Source organism: Perna viridis, chromosome 4 (genome assembly GCF_037379345.1).
Source record: "Perna viridis isolate PV_CMFRI_1.1 ecotype Kerala chromosome 4, ASM3737934v1, whole genome shotgun sequence".
Classification (NCBI taxonomy): domain Eukaryota; kingdom Metazoa; phylum Mollusca; class Bivalvia; order Mytilida; family Mytilidae; genus Perna; species Perna viridis.
In genome coordinates this window covers 30,255,332-30,273,082 of record NC_142448.1, presented here as the reverse complement: position 1 = coordinate 30,273,082, position 17,751 = coordinate 30,255,332, and the positions used below count along the sequence as shown (strand labels likewise).

The following is a 17,751-nucleotide window of genomic DNA, read 5'->3' as shown; positions in this document are numbered from 1 at the left end:
GTCAACTATACATATATATCATTAGCGTACAGTAAAAACAGGTACATCAAGTAAATGCATTTATTGTACAGCAAATACACATGAATGACCGATCATTGATCAGATAATAATGTATTTAGTATCAAATCGATCAAAAACGTTGTTAATTGTCAATCAAAGGCCTCTTTCCTTTTATGGCATCACTGTGACACATGCCCTGTGAATATTACACTGCTTAATTATCGGCCTTGAATTCACCGCAGCTTGGCACACACAGTCAAAATGGCTGAAGAAAACGATAAAGGGAAGGGTGTTCAAAGGAGAGGAGCTTTACGACAGAAAAATGTGCATGAAGTGAAAAATCATAAATTTGTGGCTAGATTCTTTAAACAACCTACATTTTGCAGTCATTGTACGGACTTTATCTGGTGAGTCCTGATAGTAAATAAGTGTTAATGGAACATACTATCAATAGCAAATCGAGGAATTTTTACAATTGTTTACGTTCGATAGCAATTTGTGTATGAAATACGGAATTTAAGGACTTAGTTGGACTAATTATAAATAAATGCTATATTTATTTTTTTCAGGGGGTTCGGTAAACAAGGCTTTCAATGCAAAAGTAAGTATGCACGCGGAAGTGAATTATTTGTGTATTTAGTTAAGTGATTTAGTTACCTGCTAATTGAATTATCGTAGGTATAATTAGCCGATAAAAAAGGCGAAAAAAAAAAATGATATCTGTACATTTTTTTCTAATTTAGAATGATATTCAATGGTATAAAGAAAGAGCAAATAATTTTGAAAAGTTCTCAATGTTAAAATAACTGGAGAATAAAATTTTGAAATGCCGACTATTGTAAGTCTTATCATCTCCCGTAAATTTCCTGTAACAAAGACCATACAGTTTAAATAACAAATCATTTCCTCTGATCCAATACACACCAACACAAATTGTGTATTGTCTATGTATAAAGATAATAGAAGTGATTTGTAAACAACAAATATTACCAATAGTACCTGGTTTATTGCTGTTATTGTATTGTATTTTGATGGCTTCAACAACAGCCTAGGGTCATAATATTATATTGTATATTGAACAACCTAGGAACAGCAATGTTTTGTTCTTTTTTTATTTTATTTTTTTTTTACAAAAATAGACATTGTCATACTTGTATTAATGAACTTTTATTTAAAGTCACAATTTTATTACATAAATTATTTTTTTTGGCTTCCATATTTTTTCTGCAGAAAGAATGAAGGAGAGGGATTAGTACACTACTTAAACATATGTTTTGAATTAAGCTCTGATAAATTGATGCTCAGAAATATAATATGTACTAATCATTGCTGTTCACTGCTAGTACATACATATCTTTAGCATGTCCATTATAGAACTACAAACGTCACCATATATAGCCTTATTTGGATACTGCTTAAGTATCAAATATATCTAAACCATGATTTCTTCAATAAATTGTGTGGAAAATGGTTTTGACTGCATTCCTGATGTCAGACTACACTGATCATAAGTACATCTACTCAGGGCAGGAAAAAGCTTATTATATCCTTAAAAATCAAATAGCTTAAGGTCTAGGATACTTGGTGTGTTTTTATTATTATACATTTGGTGACATACATGTAGTGTTAAACATCTGTAATATCACCAGCCTGTCAGTTGTTGTCTTTTTAATAAATACTCTCTTTTAGACAGAATGTCTGAAAAAAATGATTTAGCCAAAAAGGTATTGAGATTGTACTGTTAACCATATGAAAGAAAAAGTATGCATGCTTTTGCAACTACATGTATTCCAGTTATCTATCTATAACAAACATGGAAATTATATTTACGAAGTTTTTGTAAAAGGAAGATGGTGAATTTGGTCTCCCCCAATGTTTATGTTGACATGAAGGTCTGTCATTCATGGTAAAAATCTATAACAAATGTAAAATCATCGCCTTGAAATAAATTTATAAAAACAGAACTACTGGTATACTGATTAGAAAAATGTACAGGTACATGTACCGGTACATGCAGTATGTTTAATTAAAATATTCAGCAATGATTTTGTTTTCTTTTTTCAAAAGTGCCCCCTTATGATTTTCGAATGATAAAGAAGCATTTTTGTTATGTACATAACTTTGAAGTAATTTTGTTGGCAAAAGTGTATTTAGGCAGAAAACACTGCCTAAATAAGGTTTGCAAGTTCTGTAAAATATGAGAATTCGCAAGATTGTAAAGGAACTTTTCTGTTACTTTAATACTTCTAGATACTCATGTCACTGGCAATATTTTAATGCATGCATATATTATTTCCTCAATAGTACTGTACTCTTTTCTGAAAAAACCTTTAGCTCACTTCAAGCTATTTTGTTTCAGTTTTGGACAATTTTAATTTTTTTTGCAAATACGTGTAATGAAAAAGATGTAATGATGGATTTCTGTCCCCTGTACCATATATCCCAATGTGACAAAAATTTCCGAGAAATAAAGGGTTGGGGCTGCTTTTAAAACAAGGAACAGAATCACTGGTTGTATACAGGAAGGAAATATGACCTTATTTTGTGTTCGCCATTTATTTTATACTCAAGAAATTGAAAAAAAAAACTCAACCAGTGCGATACACTCTTATATGACAGCTAATTTGTTTGTTCGATAATATTATGACCAAGTCCATTGACATTTTTCACACTTAGGCTTAATCTGGGTGTCAAGTTATGTCTGTAATTGAATAGGGTTGAGGGGTAGTATTTTTTTGTTTTTAAAAAGCCCATCAAATTGGGTTGTCTGCGTGAGACCCGACAGGGTAGTCAAGGACATTAAAAATCCCCTTAGTAGTAGTATTTTTTTTAATATGAGGCAGCTGTAATCTGCAAGAGGGCAAAATCAAATATGTAGATGTATCTAAAAACAGTTATGCCTTTTGCAGTTTTACATTAAATAAGATTTATTTTTCTTAATAATTTAACGAAACTTTAAGGTAAAAGATATGAAACTAGTAAAGATCCGTACTTGATAACAGATTAACTTCCTGTCAGACTAAAATTGGGCCCACAATGCTTCATTGTCATAAATAAAATTTGTAAGGATTACTGTAATGAGGGCTTTGTCTGTTATAATACATTTTGGATTTTAAGGTATTTTTGGTTGCATTTTTCTAATTTTACTGATCTAAGTAAATCTTAATTAAAGCTAAGAAACTATCCTTTTTAGGCATTAATAAAATCTAGCCCTACCCCTAAACTAGTAACTACAGTACATGAATTGTCATTTTTCATTTTTCTATGTAAGATAAAAACTATAAGTATTAATTAAATGAAATGGCTACAGACAAACACAAAGAGTCTGCTTAGGACTAATTTTTTTTTGCTAAAGTAATCCTGTTCATTAAATATGCAAACTGTAATTTCCTAGTCTTTCTGTGTTAAGGTGGCAAACTGAGTTGCTCATAAATCATGCTTGCTTTCTAAATCTTGTAAGTTAGGAAATACTGCTGATATTATGTGTTAGTCTCAGACACGTTGTTTCCTTCTGAGCAAGAAATCTAATCAGCTGCATGAATTATTAAGCTTGCAATCAAATTATACATGTATTTTATTTCTCTGTTCACTGTAGGGATCAATTTAGTTCCTGCATTAGAGTTTTAATCGATGAGTTTTCAAAGTAGGTGAACTGATCAACAAGACAGGATATGTGTTAATCTGCTCCCGGCAAAGACTGCTGTTTCCATAGATGACTTTGTTGTGGCTTGAATTGCTTCGCTATGTTTGTGCCAACATTTTCTTAGTCATGCAGACTAGGGAGAAAGGGATATACTAGAGGGAAATTTTATCAAATAATGAATGTAGACTGATTCCAATTAGCTCTTGTATCCATTGAAAATCATTCCGTATGATCATTCATTTGATATTTACATTTCATGGAGTGATAGTTTGTATTTGTAATCCTTACATGTACACATACAGTCATGGCATACAAAAGTTTTTTATTTTTTTTATGAAAAACTTTTGAGCTAAAATAATGTTGGACATATATTTTCAGGGATTATTTTTTTTCTGTTGTTAGTGGAATTCCGCTAATTGAAATCCGGATTTTATTGTTACGATTCTTTTATTTAATTGTTCATTCGTTTCTGATTTAACCAATTTCCGCTTTGTTTTACGACCTTGTAAAATCATCCCTGTATTAATCCATTTTTATACTCATTAGCAGTTGATAAGTAAGTAAAAGGGGAACATTGTTTTAGTAAAATGAATTGCAGTATTAAAGTATTGTATTTTTATTTTGAATGGGCACGGGCATTTTTAGACTTTTAGTCTACACCTGACGGGGCATTTTATAGCAACTTGGCCAGTGTTTCTATTGAAGGGGTAATCAATGGAACCAAGGTTATAGCGGTAATCAAAAGAATGTAATCCAGGGACAAAGACCAGACACAGAAAACAGACATACACAACAAAGAACATAAATTAACTAAAATCATACTTTCAAAGTAACAAAAGCAAATGAGCAACTCGGACTCCACTAAAAACTGGAAGTGTGGACCAGGTGCACCAGTATTGTAAGTGTCCTCTTCTTTTCTAGAAACTCCCGAAGAGGACATGTACTCTACCAGTATATCAGTTTTTTTTAGTCGGTTTTGGAATCAGGGTTGCTTATTTACTTTTGTTTCTATGAGCATCGATCAATTATGAGAGGAAATAATTGCTACATGAAATTTAAGTTTAATTCAGTTCAGCTAGTAGAAAATATGAACCCTTTTCTATAATTTGCATGTTGAATTAAGTATGCACTATATCTTCAGTTCTGAAATTATCCAAGAAACTTACATTTAGTGAGAGTTAATTTTCAGTACTTGCTAAATTTAGCTAGTGGAAAAAAAACTCCTAAATCCAACCCCTGATGTATTATTTTGGTTATTTCATGATCTTTATTGTTTGTGTTGGTTTTCTTTGCCTTGTTTGGATTGGTGTCCCTGTTCTTTTTGAAAACTGTTTGAATCTTGGTTCTCTTGATTTCCTTTTCTTTTACAGTGAGTGTATTAGAAGTGAATAAGATGAATCAGTTGTAATACAGGGAGGGTTTTGTTGCATATATATCTAAAATAGATACAAAACTCTGTTACCAAATGTTTTGTGACGGTACTGTTCTGTGGTATAGAATGTATTTCTATCTTTGGTTTTTTACTTGGTGTCAGTAATATAATCTGTAATGGACAAAAAATAATCAATTGTTCTTACATTAAGTGAGGTTTTCAGTGTATGTACATAGTTAATTCGAATCAGTAGAATGCTATTCTATGAGTCCTGAGAGATGTAGTTTTAGCTAGATTCCTCTTGATGGTACTTCATTTTCATTGTTTTGTATAATGACGATGGTTGCAGATTTGCAAGGGCAATGAACCTAATCATTAGGTTATATTAAGACCAAATTTGGGTCTAGTCTAGCCTAGTCTTTGACTTATCAAAATTTCCATTACCTTAATGATGCTTCAAGGGTCATATTTCTCTGGTTTCCCTTACCGTGTTAAATGCTGGGATTTCATTGCTTATTTCTATGGCATCGTTGATGCTCAAGGCTCACATTTCTTTGAATTCCTGTGCCCTACCAAAATTTCAGGGCTGGGATTTTGTTGGTTATTTCCATGACATTAATTGTGTTCAAGGGTCATATTTCTCTGCTTTCTTTTGTCGTACAAAATCTCAAGGCTGAAATTTTCTGTTACTTATTTCCATGGTGCTACATGTATTCAAGGCTCATATTTCTTTGAATTTCTTTGCCGTACTGAATCTCAAGGCTGGGATTTTGTTGCTTATTGAAGCTCAAGGCTTATATTTTTCAGGTTTCCATTGCCCTTCCAAATTTCAAGGCTGGGATTTTGTTTCTCATTTCGATGGTAATTCTGAATTTAATAAATTAGTTCTTTCCGAACAGGGAAATAGGCTTTATGGGATGTAGAAAATCTTGTTTCATTGTAACTCAATATCATTTAAAAAATGACACTCGAGGGTTCTGGGTAAAACCAAATTTTTAATTACATGTTGAATATTTTACTATCTGCATCATTTCCTTTAACATATTTTGTATTTTTTGCTTGCACTTATATGTAGAATTAGAATTTCTTCCCTTTATAAACAGAAACTTATCACAAAGTTATGGTAGGAGTTGGTACAAGTAATTGATAAAGACAATAAATATTATGTTTTATGATAAGATTTTGAAATTTAAACATAACCTTTGCCTTTTGGCTTAGAAAACATGTAATCTAATGAAATGAGTCTACTTTTTATGGAACATGTGTATTCTGGTAAAACTATGAATTAATTTGTTCAACATATTGAGTAGCAGTCTTTGTTAGAATCATGCAAATTCTGTAATATGTGATGCACCCCAAAAAAGGCTGCACAATTTTACTTTTTTGTTGTTGCTTTGTTGGTTGATGTGATGAAATCATTCCAATCTGTCTGCTCTTAGGAGATAATTCACATTGAAAATTCAGTAGTTTATGTTGTGTTGCAGTGTCATTTACAGAGTTATCTCCCTTAATTTTGAATTCTGTAGTACACATTCTTTATAATTCATGTCTCCTATGAACAGCAATTATATGAAAAGCCACATGTTAATTTCTGTTTACTATAACATTTTAAATGAAAGGTTTTTCAACCTTTGATCACATTTTGCATGATTCGTTGCTTGAATTATACTTAAATTTCCATGTGCCAAAAAAATGCTATAAAACCGATATGTGTATGTTACAAACAGTAGTATTCTCTTTCAACAATTTGATTCCATGTTGAATACATGAGAGACTTTCTCATGGATGAAAAATGACTGTGTCCTAGTAAGGTGACACGTGTCTTGCCATCCTGTAGCGGATCATGAGCGGATATTAGATGTCCCCCATTGTGGGGAATAATAGCCTGGACTCATTATGCCCCTTTAGAAAAATTCTAGATGTGCACCTGTGGGCTATTTTTTCTCTGTTTTTTTGCATAGCAAAATTACTGGAATGATAAGTACAAACACATTAAGCCTCACGTCCTTAACAGAAGTAAAAAATAACAATATCTGTAGCCAAATTTATTGTAGAGTTTATAGTCAGAAGATTGATTTCTCATTTCAGTATGTAGTTTCGTAGTCCACAAAAGATGTCACGAGTTTGTATCATTTGGATGTCCAGGTGCAGATCAGGGGCCAGATTCTGATGTAAGTACTGTATTATCTTATCTTGAACTTTTGTCACCAAAGCTTCACAACATGTGCCATTTGCACTATTTTTCTTGATCTATTCCATGTCTTTCATATCTTACTGTACTGCACAGGTGAGGGCTCATTTAAGGTGGGTGTCTGGCATATGTTCCCCCTAAAATTTTGGAATATTTTTTGTTTGCATGGAATCTTGATTTTTTTTTACAAAAATTCTACTCCCAAAAATTTCTTTGTCCTGCTTTGCTCGGCTTTTACTTCTATTAATGCCCTCCTAACCAGAATTCCTGGATCTACCATGCCACATTTCAGTCTATACTTAAAACCTTTTTGCTAAATAGCAAAATCAGGAAGCATTATTCAATTTTATGACTTTTATTTGCTAAGAATTAGAAAGTTTCTCTAAGTAAAAATCTAATTTATGTACTACTCATTTCACACATCACCTGTTGAAGGATCTGTTTGAGCTTCATATTTCATATTTGATAAATATTACAATGAATGAATATGTGGAGGGAGGAACAAGGGAATTATTTTTTCATATAGTGTGTCATATCAAAACTCAGACAGGATATTTTGTGTACTATTCTAGAGTTTAGTTTCCATTTATACTATGAAAAATGATTTTATTGTAGTGATGAACCCTATGGTTATCTCTTCAATATAAACTGTATATTTAAAAAGGAATGTTGCATTTAATATTCAGGGTATCATTGCCTTGTAATATATGCCCTTTGTAAGATATTGTGTAGGAGTTCTTTTCAGGCTATAGAAAAGTGACACCTACTTCACTGTGACATGTTGATGATAAACAGGATCTATATCCTTATTTTCTGTACAGAGTAGTTTATTTAAGGAACACACTCTGCAGGGGAGGGTATTGTTACAACACTAAAGCCTGGTAACCTCAGGACATATATAGAACATGAGGTCTTATTCTTTTCATAATTTCCATAAGCAATTCAGTAGAATTATTTCATTGGTCAGAAATATTTAAGAGTTTTTAATTCAATTGACCGTATTTTGGAAGTTAAACCACTTTGAAGGGGCACCTGACTGAATTTTGCACTATTTTTAATGTACTTTCCATTGATCAGTGTTTCATTTTTACACAAGTTAAACTAACCTTAGCCCAAAGTATGAAGAAACTTCTTTAATGGGAAATACTTAGTAAGCAGTAGCACTTTAAAAGTACATATTTGAGCACTTACACCCTTGCATATTTTTCTTCATAATATTGAAATAAACCAATACTAAAAATATAATGATTGACAGAAATCCTTGCGACACAGACTTCTTTTTTTTTCATTCAAAACATTATTGAGGACTTGATCATGCCACTGCTAGCTATTTTATTCCCTACTTTGAAAAGAATGTCATGAAAACCTTGGAACAGAATTCTTTTTACAGCACATTTCAATAATATCTGTTTTGTTGTGACAGTGTCATGTACTCAGCTTTGAATGTCTGATATTTTGACTGAAAGATTTTGATACTTATTTTATATCTCTCTGTAGACAGTAGAAAGATTTTTATAGGGCATTATATCAATAGCTGTAGGTCTATTGCTTTTGTTTGGCATTTGATGAACAGTGTGAATGTCTTTCCTTAGATTGTAACTTATTGGCACTTCTACTTTATACATGATAATGTAATGGCTTTAACTGACTATGCATAATTGATGGTGTCTTTATGATGGGATAGAAACATAGGACTAGGAACAGTTTGGATCAGTTTGAAATTTTGAATAATTATGGTGGTTTCATTTTTATGGACTGAAGATCTTCTGATTTATATTGACTTAACAGCTTTATCTAGGTTAATTTCTTAGCTCTGTATTAGTTCGTATTGATTGTTGTTTGTTCAAAGGACTGCTAGCATAGATAGATCTAATTGGGGCAGGTGTCTGGGCCTCCTTATGCTCGAAAGTTTTTTTTACGTTTTAATTTTGGAATTTCTGGATCCACCACAGTGCTATCGAAATTTTACTTATTAATTCCCTATGACATCATAGGGACCTGTGAATTCATATAGATTGAAAGAGAATAATTATTTCTGTAAAACAATATAAGAGTTATTAGAATAACAGCTGACTGCATCTTAACCAATGAAATTACTTATTTTAGAATGTTCTTAAATACCATCATTCTTCAGACATAGGGCTATACAACATATGAATTTATCAAAACTTTTCGGGAAGGAATTTTTTGTAACTATGATTATAAACATGAAATTTTAGAGAGCTAGTTGGACCTGTATTTTGAAATTATATGTGGATATTAATATGAAGCAGTATTGTTATGAATTACATCATGTCATTCTTACATGTAGATGACTTTGTTTACATATCTGCATGTACATGACTATGTATAACCTCCACTTACTTTCATTGCATGTAAAATTTGCATAGTATTGTTCTTTATCAGTCTTTCCATAGGTTCAGTTTTTTTTTCTCGACATTCGGTCCTGTGATAACATACTATTTTCAGAACCAAACCAAGTTTTACCGTATATTTTGGTCTGAATTGAGAATGACTGATATTGGAAATTTTCTGGACTTCGGGTCTGGTGTTCTGGATTTTTTTTACTAGTACTGTCATATTTTTTACGGTAATATTTGACGGTCCAACGAACTATTGGAAAGACTGCTTTATACTATCTGATAGTACTACTAGTACATGGAACAAGCATATCTTAAATGATCTTGTACAACTAAACCCTAATCTGAAACCCTTAGGGGACTTATCTCGATTTAGACAGGTGAAAAATTTAAATTCCTTTAAACTGATACCGTGAAAGTATTAATTTTCGCAGTGTACTAATTTTCACTATTTTCATGGTGGACAGAAAAGCCCGAAAAATAGTACCTGCAAAATTGATTTTTAACACTATATGACGCTTATTTTTTTTGGTACTGCCAAAATTGATACCTGCGAATATGTTAAATTGACAGAATCTGTAAAAATTAGTAACCACGAAAATTAATATGTTTACAGTAGAAGGAATTTGTAAGAAGTGTCTGACAATATTTTCCTATTATTTAGTGTTTCACTCTATAAGATTCTCATATTACTTGGAATATCTGATCAATGTATAGTTTTTTATGAATCATATTTGATTTTTAATATTTTTTTGATAAGTGCTTGATTTTCCTTCTGTTCTAAGCTTAGAAAACAACATTTAAGCTATTACAATTTCACTGGTTACTCTGTTTCAATTTAAGATAAGCCAGCCTTGTGATCTAAATTGAAATGCCATGATTTTTTTTATTATATGATTAAATCAATTGTTTATAAACTTCAGTTGTTTTTGCATGGAAATTCAGACACAGTTTCACAGTCAGATGCATTTAAAGTTGCTAGTGAGTGCACCAGTGTCAGTGATATTTTATATGAATTGGCAAGAATTATGGCAAATGTCTATTATAAAGATGAATTCTGTTAAGTACAATTGGTACCTGATGACAAATAGATAGTCAGAAGGAAGGGTGTTAGGTATAAAAATATTTTTAATGTTTTCCATGTTGCAAAAGCTTTGGCAATCATCAAGCAGTAAATAGAATTTAGGATTACGGCCTGGTTTTATACTGTGATTTCATTTTTATTCGTTGAGTACTAATTTTTTTTGTGTTTTCGTGGGTAGTGTTGAACCACAAAATTAAGATTCCAACAAGCAATCATTGGGGTGAATAAATGTTTAATGAGATAGTTTAATCTCAGTATTGCTCCAGTGACAAGGGGAAGAAGCCATATCAAGCAGCAGACGTCCTGTCACCATGGAATTAAACAGAATATTGATTGTCTATTACCCCCATGTGGCCTTGAGGGTACCTGAGTTGTGTGATGTCAGTGTTGACCAAAAATAAATGGTTAGAGTGATTTTTCTTGTCATATCATAAAATTGGTGTTCAGTAAACTTGGGGGTTTTACCACTTCCCATTTACCATACAACTAGCAATTGTTGCCACAATTTTCTTTTTCAAGAATTTTGACTTAATTGAACTTTAACTCATGATCACGAGGATAGATTTCATTTCTAATTAAAATTACTTACGCATTAAAGAGCAAAACTAGTGTTTTCTTCAGTGATAATTTACCAAAAATGTAAAAATTTGTCAATATTTTTAATTAATTGACTGACAAACCACAAATTCAGGTATCCAAGAAATGTCTTTTTCTCTAGCCAAGAAAATAAATGAAACCACAGTAAATCGTCTAAAATTAAATATTTCCTCAATTCAATCTTGATCCATACCTGTTAACCTCCTACACAGGCAAATATTTTTCATGTGAAATTCATGTTAATTGAGCTTCACATGAAATTAATGTGAAATTCACATGAAATGAACATGATATTCATGTGAAATTCACTAAACATGAATTTCATGTGAACATTTCGTGTGAATTTCATGTGAAGGCTCCATTCACCTGAATTTCACGTGAACTCTGTCACTTAGTTTATTTGCTCAATTCAGTTGAAATTAATGTGAAATTCGTGTGAAAATCATGTGAAAAAATTTTGCCTGTGATAATTTTGTTTGGAGTCTTCCCCTAATGTATACATTAGGGGAAGACTCCAAACAATTTAGAATCTCCAACTTTAAATGTAGGATTTGTGGGATGTTTTTGGTTAAAATTACTATATTTTCTTTGAAAAATACTAAAAAATTGTACTTTTAGAAGAAAAATTTGGCTTTATGTACATGAACTGTTCCAAAGGTTATCAGGTATGCCTGACCTTCTAATATTGACCTATCAGATTATACTGAAAATTCATGGTTTTCTGGAAATTTCAATATGAGATTTTTTTATGACTTTAGGCCCAGATTTGTGCTCATATTGGAAAATGACTTGAACATACGATAGTGAGGTGTAAAGTATACCTACAGTGCTATCCCAATGTTATCATAATTTAATACAAGAAGTCATTCTAATGTCTGAATGTCCTGAAGACTTGCAATGTGCAGAATTAGTGGTAGACTAATTCATGACTAGATGAGAAATTAAACAGGTCTATAGTGATTTCTTTGAAGTAATTTTGTTTCTAAGTTATGACAATTTCAATAGATTCTTGCTAGCTCAAAGTAAAATTTTAGCGATTTCCATAGAGTAATCTTGTTTCTTTCACTAGATCCTTGCTAGCTGAAAGATAAATTTCACACAGCATGAACATCATTATCATAGAATTAGGTTTAGTTTTTATTATTGTTTTCAGAATTATTGAATTGTTAAATTTACAAACTGTTTAAGGATACAGATATCAGAAGATCAGTACCAGTTTTTCATAGAATTTGTTTAAGTTCCATGCAAGTTCAACTGAAACTCCACACAGTGACAGATGGTTTTTTTTCTCATATATGAGAGTATCAGTGTCTGCAAGAATCGGGCAGTGGGTTAAACATGGTATGAAAAAATCCACCATTTTGAAGTTTAATTTGACTATTTGCAGATCAGAATCACGGAAAAAAAATCCCATATTGTTTTGGTAAATTCAGTTAAGATTTCACTGAAATGCACTGAAAATGAACATTTCGAGGGCAGATAACTCTGTGAAAATCTTTAATTTTTCTAACATTCTAGCGACAAATTTCTGAGCAAATCTAGTGATAAAGTAATCAAGGGAACCAAGGTTATATTTGTAATCAAAAGAATGTAATCCAGGGACAAAGACCAGACTTGGAAAACATACACAACAAAGAACATAGAGTAACTAAAATCATACATACAAAGTAACAAAAGCAAATGAGCAACTCAGACTCCACTAAAAACTGGGAGCATGGACCAGGTGCACCGGTAGGGTAAGTGTCCTCTGCTTTTCTAGAAACACCCGAGAGGTATTAAAAAAATGGCATTTTCAATTAGAGAAAGCATCCTTGAGTGAAATTATACTGTCTGCTCAGTGGGTTTTTGTGTGTGTTTGATTTTTCTTATGTTGCCTGATTCTTACAAAAACTTATAGCTGCAGACAGCCTTTTGACAATAAGATATAGGTTGCATTAAATTATTCATAGTATCTACTACTTTGGTGGGGAGATATATTGTTTTTGCCTTGTCCGTCTGTCTGCCTGTTTGTCCATCACACTTTTGTTTGTGGAACTCTTTGGAAACTACTGCAACAAATTTCATGAAACTTGGTTGGTAGTAAGGACATCATACATAGATATGCATTTTACTAGAAATTTATGATCCACTGAATTTTGTGGGCATCATACCCTTTGAACCTTGGAATGGGGTTGACATGCATTTTTATAGGCAAAAACAAACTTTGATTTTTTCTTGACGTTGCAAGATTCTTTCATGTATCAAGAAGGAATTTCAAATGTCAGACGCTGGAGCTTGACTTCAACCTTATTGACGGTCAAAACTGTATATAGAAAGTAACTGAAACTTCTTCAACTGCCAGTTGCTTTTTAGATTTATAATAATTATTGTTTAAAGCACATAACACGGGTTTAAATTTTCAAACATTGTAACAATAGTTTAAAACCATATGCAAAATTTCTCACTTTTTTCATCTCCTTTGAAATCAGATTAAGCTTTGTGTCTACTTTATTATATATTGTTTTGTAGACTCGCATGAGATTTTGTCTTGCTATATTGCCCTATGAAATTGAATATGGTTAATTAATATTTGTCTTTTTTAGGCAACAATCAAGGTTAGTAAGATTGAAGACTCACTCTCATAGATATTTTTTCATATTCACTGTAGATCAGTCTGAAGACCACAATTATATTCTCACATTTCAAATTACATTTTTTTTGCTTCAATAACAGATCACTGTTTCTTTCTCATTTCTATTTTTTTCTTTGCTGTTACTTAACAAGGCTTTTTATTGAGTACAAAAATATATCAATAATTTCATGGGTTGAATGATTGTTGATTACCGCAGCAACATGGTGAAGGGACCTAGGAATGGTTGCTCCATCTGTCTGTCATTTTGTCTTACTTATCTTGCGGACACAACTCCTCTGAACTTTTTCTGAAGTTCTTTTAAAAGACAAATGCTGTGAAAGGTTCAAGTAATTTTGTGTGTGCAAACATGTATGTAAAGAAAAAAATAATAACGATGAACTGATGGACAAATCAGTATTATGTGAAAGTTGTTCTCTTCATTTTGGCCAAAATTGTCAAAGCAATATAAAAAATGTTAAAACAATACCCTTCAAACTGGAAATAAATACATAGTTGAAAAAAAATTGTACTGGATAGTGAATACATCTAACTTAAGAGATTTCATTTACTGGCAGATTTTAGTCAGACATCTCATTGGGTAATATTTCCTTTATGCAGTTACATACAAATAATTATTTCAAAATCATGTGAAAATTCCTGAAATTATGAATTGTTCTGGACTTTTTGGTTACAATACTCCCTTCAAATCCTATTTAAAGCAGATACATTTAAAAAATGGAAACCAAATCACTGTCTGATGTTTTCTGGTTGGAATGTATCCAACATTGATAAGTGTCATAGAATCAACCATTGATGAGAGTACATATAGAACACTGTCCTCATTTTTTTGTATTGAATCCACCCACTTCAACTGAGTGATTATGAGTGTCGCAATTAAAAAAAATACATTGTTCTTTTGAAATAAAAAAATTTTGGGGCAAGTTCTGGCACCAACCATAGCAAAATTTCAAGTGTGAATACATGAATTGGGGGAAATGATTCAACATGCAGATAACATAAATCCTATGAATTTTTGGTTATGCTCTATAATTAGCTACCATTCATGTTATATACCCTGTCTAATGATATGACCAAATCTTGTACATGTAACAAACTATTGCAATGATATGAGATTCATTGATTGAATTTGCTTACTACTCTTTCTCTTTCTTGTCTGTTATCAAGGCTTGAAGATTACTAATGCATCATTCATACTACCATTTATTGTACATGTATTTTAGTTAAAAAAATATCATTTGCCAAAGACTACTAACCTTACTCTCCTGGAAATTACAATTACTGACATTTTTATAGCTCCACTGACAGTGGACTGTATAGTGTATCATGGTGCTTGTCTATCTGTACTATTTTTATACGACTGCAAATTGTTGTTGACTGTGTCATGGTCTTCGTCGTCATTTACACTTGGTTTTCGTGCGATAATTTTAGTATTAGTTGGTTGATCTTTATGAAATTTTATATCAAGGTTTCAAACTACAAAAGGAAGGTTGGTATTGATTTTGGGGGTTATGGCATCAACTGTTTCAGAATTAGGTGTTAAAAAGGGCCCAAAACAATAATTTCATGGAATTCAACAATACAACTCCAATAGAAGCATAGGAATGTCTATAATATTGTTCAACAAAAAGGGGGTTAGTACATGTAACATGCATTTTCCTGATGCATTTTTAGTGAATGAATCTTTTTGAAATGGTATTACAAGGTGCCATACCACAAAAGGAAGATTGACATTTTTTTGGGTTGTGACTTGAGCCAAATAAGAAGGGGTCAGAAACAAGTATTTTTTTCTGATTTCTTGACAATAGCTTGTTTATTTCTGGTCATATTTTGAAAACTGTTTTCTCATGAAAGTCCTTGCCTGCTTTTTTAAATCAGATTTCAGAGGCCAAAGGGGGCCAAGCCCTAAAAAACGGTCTTTTTTATTTTGAATATTTGTTTTTATCAGCTTAAATGCGAGAGCTTTAAGAACTATGATAACCAAATTAACTCTATCATTTACTGCTTTTGAGAAAATGAGGTACAAAGTGATACATGAATGTACCTTGAAGCTAACTTTTATACTTAAATAGATTCCAAAATATTGTGTAATATTGTATCCAAATGAGTTGTTGTATCCATAATGAAGTGATTAATGTAAGCCCCAATGTTAAGTGTTAAAAACTAATATTGTGTTCACACGTGCCTCAAATGATCAGAGCTGAACTGGCTGCGGTCATATCATGCTGGGCTCTGGTATGTTTATGCCATATTGTCGGACTAAAATGACTTTCAACTTCTTGTTTTTGTATACCCTGAAATGTTTAATTTTTGTGTTTTTTTGCAGAATAACTTGTAATGCAAAATTTAAATTGTTGTAACATATTCTTCAAAGAAAATTAAAATATTACTTGGATAACAATAGTGAATTTAAGTCTCTGCAAAAGCACACAGATCAAAGAAACTGTAAAAATAAAAGACTGCACAAAAATTTCCCATTTACAGTATATGTCTTTGTTTATATTTTGACAATATGGTTACTGCTGTGGGGAGCAGTCTTGGTATCCTTTAGTGAGCTTTGCTGATAGTTGTTTCTAGTTGTACTTTGAATTCTTGTGTACATTTATGGGTTGATAATTTTTCATGACATGTACCTAATGTAGCTTTATACTGGGTAGTGTGTTATTGAAATATTTAGAGTGCATGATAACTAATCTGAAATAGACTTTTATATTAGGAATGGGAACAATGATAACATTGAAAAGATGCAACAGGAATGTTATTTACATGATAGTTTCGTGAATGCTTTAAACTAACTGTTCAACAACTTCTTATGGCCAGTGGAGGATCAAGAGATGAGAGTTTCTGGGATTTAGAACCCCTCCTTGTGTTAGAAAGTTTCGTTAATTTTATGCAAAATTTGGCAAAAAAAAAAATAAAAATACGCAAACTAATGCCTGGACCCTTTTCTCTGGATCCCCCTTTTCCCCCTTTCAAGATCACTAGATCAGCACCTACATATGATATATTTCCATGCATTTGAATGGTAGACAAGGACCCATGCTTTTGAAACCACTGAGGCATGTAACAGGACTTACACACACACTCCTCTGATCTATGTATGCTATTGTTAATATCTAGTGGAATCGACCTTTGATGCAACATCATATAGTGTTTATTATTCTGATCAAACAGCTGGAAAGGCTTTTTTTGAGTTGTTGGGTTGAAGTTTCACTATAGTGCCTTTAAATTAGGAATTAGACATGTTAGAAGGCCAAATTTGATGATATTCACTCTCTGGTATACTTCATAGACCGAAGAACATTGAAACTTTAAGTAGATCTATTTACCCTTATGTCCAGACCTACTTTAAGTTATCTGTTTTCGGGGGTGGCAATCGCACATTAAGTAGCATTTCCCATTGATAAGGTGCTAATGGGTAGGAGCCTTTTGATATTTACAACTGAGCAATTCAGTCTCCCAGAATCTTAAATTTATTTTATCTGCTGTCAAATATTCAGATGAAATAATGTTAAATTGTGCACTAGCTTACTCTAGCAACAATCATTATCTATGTAGGTTGAACAACAATTTACATTTCCATTCCAATATACAGTTAATCAGGATTTTGTGTTATTTTTCCATTATCAATGTGTGTGTAATTCTCTTCATCATTTGCCATAAAATTTAAAAGTTATAGATTTTCCACGTTTTTTTTTAATGAATCTGTAATTCACAGATGGATAAACTGAAATTTCCATTAAATCAACCACAAATCAAGCTATATTGAGTTGTATTCCAACATACCGGTGTGTTTTGTAACAGTTCCATTCACAAGGGACGGTGATAATGCTATATGCTCTCAGTAAAGTTTCTATATTAGAGAAGATAACTTG

The 17,751-nt window shown here is 32.0% G+C and overlaps 1 protein-coding gene across 2 annotated transcripts in view; it reads left to right on the top strand.

Moving 5' to 3' along the window:
• The first annotated feature begins 216 nt into the window (after positions 1–216).
• Positions 217–17,751, top strand: part of LOC148619692 (calcium-dependent protein kinase C-like) — a 97,834-nt gene continuing 80,299 nt past the window's right edge. The window contains exons 1-3 of one of the 2 annotated variants that reach the window (XM_088579868.1): positions 217–407; positions 570–601; positions 7,104–7,186. In XM_088579868.1, the coding sequence (XP_088435994.1) occupies positions 262–407; positions 570–601; positions 7,104–7,186 (261 nt within the window). In that variant the 5' untranslated portion in view covers positions 217–261. The remainder of the gene's footprint in view (positions 408–569; positions 602–7,103; positions 7,187–17,751) is intronic. The other variant, XM_088579869.1, reaches the window with a different exon arrangement.